Raw genomic sequence first — 6,879 nt, forward strand, 5'->3', positions numbered from 1 at the left:
GTCCATTTCTAATCCTCTTGGAACTTTTTGTCAACTTTGTTAGCATGAAAAGCCTCTGTTTTGAGTTAACATTGTTACATACTGGATAGTATTTAGAGTTCATCTACGGTGAACGCACAACTTGGCATTACAACCAAAACTCCCTCGCCAAGTTCAGAGTTGAGTGTAAAAGCTTGGGTCTCAATGTCCTGTCGACCTCGTCTGTTAATTATTCCCTTGTGTCTGTGGGAAAGTGTTGTGCCCAGGAAGTTAAAGTACTCGGTTTATAATGTGATCACTCAAAGCGGCTTTGAGGCCCATCTGCTGAAGGGCTTAGCATGTGTGTGCATGTGTGTGTATTTAAGAAGTGAGACGTAGATGGTCATTGAGATGCTGGATGCAGAATGAAAGCTGTGGTCAGGGTGTTGAAATTGGAGGAGCGGGCAGTGCACAGACAACAGGTAAGACTGAAAGAAGATGAGAAACAATAGTAAAGCAGTCTAGACAGAACACAGTTAGCTAGCATGCATATTGTATTTGGCCATTATTATTCTATTCCAGAAAAAACAATGGTCAACAGCTGAAAAAACATAGAGAATTTTATTGGGCTCATATTAATGATTTTGCTATAGAACATTCAAATCCCAAACCTACTTATGAAGTAGCTTAATTGAGTTACTGAGACTTTTTTCAAGGAGATCTCAATTTACTGGAATAAATTATTCATTGCTGACTCAGAAATTAAACTGTCATATGGCTTAGTGTGATTATCAAGAGTGCATGTTTAATTGCATAAATATGTTGTGCACTTCTGAGTGAAGTGTGCACTGTTTACTTACCCACTGCACAGCTCAAGATTCAGTGTATTCAGTATCTCAGTTATTGTTTTTATTCTAAAACATGTCATGATAAATTTTTTGATCCATTGTTCGTTTCTTTGTTCGTTCCTTCCTTTGTTGATTCGTTCCTTCGTTTGTTTCTTTAATTTGTCCGTTCCTTCATTCGTTTGCTTGTTTATTAGTTCTTTTGTTCGTTCGTTCATTCATTCATTCCTTCCTTTGTTCCTTCCTTCGTTCTTTCCTTCCTCTGTTCGTTGTTCGTTCCTTCTTTCCTTCCTTTGTTTGTTCCTTTGTTCCTTCTTTCTTTCCTTCGATTGTTTGTTATTTTCCTTCGTTTGTTTGCTTTTTTGTTTTTTCGTTTCTTCATTCCTTCCTTCGGTCATTCCTTTGTTCCTTCCTTCGTTCTTTCCTTCCTCTGATCGTTTGTTTGTTCCTTCGTTCCCTTCTTTGTTCCTTCGTTCCTTCTTTCTTTCCTTCGATTGTTTGTTTGTTTGTTCCTTCGTTTGTTTGCTTTTTCGTTTCTTTATTCCTTCCTTTGGTCGTTCCTTCATTTGTTTGTTCCTTCGTCCATTCTTTCCTTTATTACCTTTTTTTCCGTTTTTTTGTTCCTTCATTTGTTCATTCCTTCCTTGGTTCCTTCCTTGGTTCCTTCCTTTGTTCCTTCATTCGTTTGTTTTTTCCTTTGTTCCTTCCATTGTTCGTTCGTTTTTTCCTTCGCTTATTTGTTTGTTTCCTTTATTTGTTCCTTCTACCCTCCCTTCCCCCTTTTCTTTATTCATTCCTTCCTTCGCTCGCTCATTTGCTTCTTCCTTCCTTTGCTTGTTCATTCCTTTCTTCCTTCAATCGCTCATTCGTTCCTTCCTTCGCTCGTTCCTTCATTCGTTCACTTTCCCGTTTATTTATTCCATCCTTCCTTTGCTTGTTCCTTCGTTCCTTTTCTCATTCGTTTGTGACTTAACTTGTTCGCTCGTTCCTTCCTTTGCTTGCTCAATCATTCGTTCCTTCACTAGTTTGTTTTTTGTTCCTTCGTTCTTTTGTTCGTTTGTTCGCTCATTCATTAATTTATTTGTTTTAAATATTGCAGACGTAGAGATAGTAAACTTGGAACTTCTCATTCATCTTTTCAATCTCTATTATTTAAAATGTAGCAAAATGTTTTACGGTTTGTATTGCAATAAAAAAAATGTCGTTCAATTGTAGTATGCTCTATTTATTTACTCTGTAACCACTTTGAACTAACATTTAATAGAAAGAGCAGGAAAAAAATATAGACTAGCATCTGCAGATATAGCTAAATAAAACCCTTTTCTAGAAATTGCCTCACTGAAATTTTGACTCTAATTATTATTAATATTATCAGCGCAGAGTTACTTTTTCATAGTATCCCCAAGTCATTTATTAACCCCTAAGCTGATCCGATTGTGATGTAAAAACCTAATCTGAGACACTCTTCTGCTGCCATTTCTTCCCAAGATGTGTTTTATTTGTTCATCAACAGCACACAAAACATTTAATGTAGTTATTCCAATTCAATTTCAACTGCAGCAGGCATCTCTCTCCTGCTGTCTGTTTATTCATTTCAATTACTGGGGAAGGTCTTGATGTAAAGAACATCTGTTGTGTGATACATCTGGCTTGATCTGGCTGCTGCAGTTTCAGTCTACTGCCTCACCATCATTCACTAGCCCCGTTCTCCTAAACGACCATGTCATTTGAGCTTGCTGCTTTTCCAAAATGCCCCCAAAATAAACCTTGATTGAGGTTGTCCATGTCGGCGTGAAATGCTTACTCACTCACTACTCTCTCAAACTGGCCACGGTAATTTGTTTCTTTCAACAACTGTGCTAAAATTGGTTTGTATAACCAAAGAAGGCAAAATCGAAACTCTCACATCACGACCAGTGACTGCAATAGCCGCTTCCCCAATCCCAGTGCAGATCCTCCAAGCGCGAGAGTGTGTGTGCGAGAGGAGCGTGTCTGTATGTGCGCGTGTGCGATGAGCTCCAGAGGAGGAGGGATGCTCTGATCTCAGCAGCAGCAGCAGCACAGGCAGCAGTTGGAGCCCCAGCCATGCGGCTGAGCAGCGGATAGCGCTATCAAGCGCCGGGCTGTAGGACTACGGCAAGACCATGTCCACGCAAAGAGAGGACTCACGCCTCTGTCAGCGTTAGCTCCAGCCGTGCCTTTCATTCCTCTCTCTTTTAGTCTCCCTCTCCTCTTTCAGCTCTTTCTGCTTATTAATGTGGTGCTGATGAAGGGGAAACTGGCTTGAGCTTTTGGCTCAGGATGGATTGTCTGTGTATTGTCACAACTAAGGTAAGAAGAGCGAGAGAAGATGAGTATGAAAGGGAAGAAGCTTTTTTTTTCATTTTAGCTGTGTGTGTGTGTGTGTTGGTTGTTGAGTGACTGAAGGTGGTATTTCTGCTGCTGTTTCTATTAAAATGGACTTTTTAGTGTAATGGTGTTGCATTGCATTGGCTTAATCCCACGTCGCCAGATCTTTTGAGGCATCAAGGCGTAAACTTATCAGAAACTTGGTAGCGAGAATCACTGCAAGCAAGCTTTTAGGTCTTCGCTAGACATGGCTCTGTTGGAATACATTATTGATAGTCAGTCCATCAACAAACCGTCCAAGGCTTTATCGGATTTTCCCGCCTTCCCCAGTGCAGGTATCTGGACGTGAAGCCTTTTGAGTGGCATTAGAGGATGGAGAGTGCCAGTCTGCCAGCAGTACTTGAGCTAAAGGGGTTTATTTCATTGGAGACGAGCTGCTCTGTTTACTTGCTTCTAAATATACAATATGAGCGATTCGATCTCTATGCTTCTCTGTTCAGCTTAATGTTGTCAGTGAGCGAGGGCTTGTATCTGATTTGTAGACAGCTCTATGTCTTTCATTTACAGTCAGTGCTGCTGCTGCTTTTCACTGTTTCTGTGAACTGAAATATTAGTGTTTGTGTTTGTGTGCATTTTTTCCTCTTGAATCAGTGTTCAGCACTGTTATTACAGTGTTATTGTGATGGTAATGCGGGCAGCTTTGCTCTGTGCTGTGAATTCCAAATGTCTTCCTACTACAGCTGAATGGCAAGCACCTTAATGCTGATGTTTAAAAGCCGGTTTGGGTGTTGTCTGACTTTATTAAAGTCCCTTTAAAAACTGACTAGTGTTAGACTTGTTGGAAAGTTTATCCATAACCCTAGTAAGAATAGATGCAGTGACTATATACTGCAATGGTTACTTCCTTTCCTTTCTTTTTTCTTTTCCTTTTCTTTTCTCATTTTTTTTTTCAGTGTGCTTTTTCCATTTTCCTTCCTTTTCCTTTCGTTTCCTTCTCTTTCTCCTTTTACTTGGCATTTTTGATCTTTCCATTCCTTTCCTTTTGCATTTCCTTCCTTTTCTTGTCATTTTTTTTCTTTCCCCCCTCCTTTCCTTTTCTCTCCTCTTTCCTTTTTCCTTTCTATATTTTCCTTTCCTTTTACATTTCCTTTCATTTTCTTTTTTTCTTTTCCCCCTTCCTTTTTCTTTTTTATTATTTTCCTTTCCTTTCCTTTCCATTATTTTCCTTTCCTTTTCCATTTTCTTTTCCCTTTCCTTTCATTTCCTTTTCTTTCTGTTTCCCTTTCATTGTTCCTTTCCTTTCTTTCCTTTCCCTTTCTTTTTCCTGTTGTATCCTTTCCTCTCCTTTTCCTCTTTCTTTTCCTTTTTACTTTTCCCTTCTTTTTTATTTTCCTTTCCTATCTTTTGTTCTCCTTTTCTTTCCCTTTTTATTTTCTTTCCTATTCTATATATATTTTTATATTCCTTTCCCTTATTTTTTCCTTTTTTATCCTTTCCTTTCCTCTCCTTTCCATTTTCTTTTTTCCTTTACTTTTTAATTTCTTTTTTTCTTTCCTCTCCCTTTTCCTTTCCTATTATTTCCTCTTTCTTTTCCTTTTCTTTCCAGTCCCATTTCCCTTCCTTTTCCTTTTTATTTTCCTTTCCTTTCCTTTTCCCTTTTTTATCCTTTTCTCTCATTTTCTCTCCTGTTTCCTTTCCTTTTTTCTTTTTCCTTTCCTTTCCTTTTTTCATTTCCTTTTCCCCTTTTTCCTTTCCCTTTTCCTTACCTCTCCTTTCCTCTTTCCCTTCCTTTTATATACTTTCCTTTACTTTTTCCTTTCCTCTCCTTTCTTCTTTCCTGCCCTTTATTTTCTTTCCTATTCTTTTTCCTTCCCTTCCCTTTCTTCTTTCCTCTCCTTTGCTCTTTCCCTTCTTTCCTTTTTCCTTCCCTTTCCTTTCCCCTTTATTTTTCTTTTTCCTTCCTTTTTTCCTTTCTTATCATTTCCTATAATTCCCTATCTTTCCTTTCCTCTCCTATGCTATCCTCTCCTTTCCCTTTCCCTCTCCTTTCCATTTTCCTTTTTTTTTCTTTTTCTTTTTTTAAATTCAATTTATTCAGCAAGAATTTATTAAATTGATTTAAAAAGGTTAAAGATTGTTGGATTTGTTGGATTTGTTGAAAATTTTTTAAACTTCCTTTGTCTGGGAATTCTGAAATAATGTTTTATGTTTTATTATGTATTAAGTATCACTACTGTTTTAACATACATATTTTTAAGATTGATTTATATTATGTGAAACTAAAGAGTATTGGCTGCTAATTCAGCTTTCCTACCACAGGACTGAATTAATTTATTTACTTACATTAACATATATTTACAAAGATCAAAAATGTTAACCCAACCGGCTCTGTCCATCATTTCACTCCTAAAATTTTAACAGAAAAGTTGGTTTCTGCACATTGGCGACTCACTGCAGATATTAAGCTTGAACTCGCCTGACTCACAGAAAGCATTCATTATATCATCGAAGAACTGATTGCATCTGAACGGTTGAAATAATCACATTAATTCCCAGCTGAGATGCTTACTCAGATTTTTTCTGCTTTCAGCTCCTCAGTCACCCACAAGAAATATTTTAAGCTTTAATTCTTCAGTCCGACTTTGTGAATCATCATTCATGCATAATGAATATTTTCTGTGCCCTGAGTGGTTATGTCAGGTTTTCATTAGAAATACAGTTTTCAGTTTTACAATAAAACTGATAACAAGATCTGGAAATCCCTCAACACTCAAAAAAAAGATGTTTGTTGTGTGTAAAATAAGCTGAAACAACACAATTCTTGAAGCTTTATTTTGGAGGCAACTCCAAATGTTATGTTCAGTCCACTTCAATTTGTAAAAAATACTATTACGTTAACTTGATTCCTTCCTGTTGTCCCAACACAAATCAAATGTGTGGAACTCGCTTTTTTTATAACGACGAGTTCTCTAGTTACTTTTTTATTCTTTGCTGTCCCTTCCCTATTTCCCATGTCAACCTTTATATTGAACAAGGCAGTTATAGCTATTAAACTGTCATTTTTTCCTGCTGACCACTGCTGCACTGGCCATGCAGAGACTGTAAAAGGGCAGCTGCTCAAGAAAACAGGCAGACTCGTATAGGAAGCACTGAGCTCTGTGGATAAAGGTGCATCATCCTGGTTTGTAGCAATTTAGCTGTGTAATGATGCTGTTGACAGAGAGCTGGCTCATCTGTGGCACCCTGGGAAGCTCAGCCCAGGACTCATAGGGTGAGCCTGCATGTCTGGAAGAAAAGGTGAAAATCATGTGGGAACATTAGATAGAAATAACCGATATATATGTATATATATTTTTGAACAGCAGAGAATTTTTTTCTTATTGGCCAGTTGCTGCGGTTGACTGATGCAAGACTGTAAGTTGGCCTGCTTTGTGTGAGACACCCCATTGTTATTTGTTTATATTGCAACAAAAAATATATATTATGTAAGATTAGTTTGTATTCGATTCAATATTTAACACTCAAGGAAGAGTAATATATACACTCACCGGCCACTCACTTTTGGGTACACCTTACACCGGCTTGGACCTTCTTTTACTTTCAGAACTGCCTTAATCTTTTGTGGGATATTAGATTCAACAAGGTAATGGAAATACAGAGATCTTGGTCCATATTGCTGCACATCCATGATGCCAATCTCCCATTCCACCACATCCCAAAAATGCTC

The 6,879-nt window shown here is 37.8% G+C and overlaps 1 protein-coding gene across 51 annotated transcripts in view; it reads left to right on the forward strand.

The window, feature by feature from the left end:
- Nucleotides 1-6,879, forward strand: part of dlg2 (discs, large homolog 2 (Drosophila)) — a 426,869-nt gene that overhangs the window by 67,446 nt on the left and 352,544 nt on the right. For 11 of the 51 annotated variants that reach the window (XM_073913890.1, XM_073913896.1, XM_073913904.1 and 8 more), the window contains exon 1: nt 2,804-3,134. The exons of 39 other annotated variants lie outside the window; for them this stretch is intronic. In XM_073913890.1, the coding sequence (XP_073769991.1) occupies nt 3,105-3,134 (30 nt within the window). In that variant the 5' untranslated portion in view covers nt 2,804-3,104. 51 annotated transcript variants of the gene reach the window in all.

This window comes from Danio rerio, chromosome 10 (genome assembly GCF_049306965.1).
Source record: "Danio rerio strain Tuebingen ecotype United States chromosome 10, GRCz12tu, whole genome shotgun sequence".
NCBI classification, from domain to species: domain Eukaryota; kingdom Metazoa; phylum Chordata; class Actinopteri; order Cypriniformes; family Danionidae; genus Danio; species Danio rerio.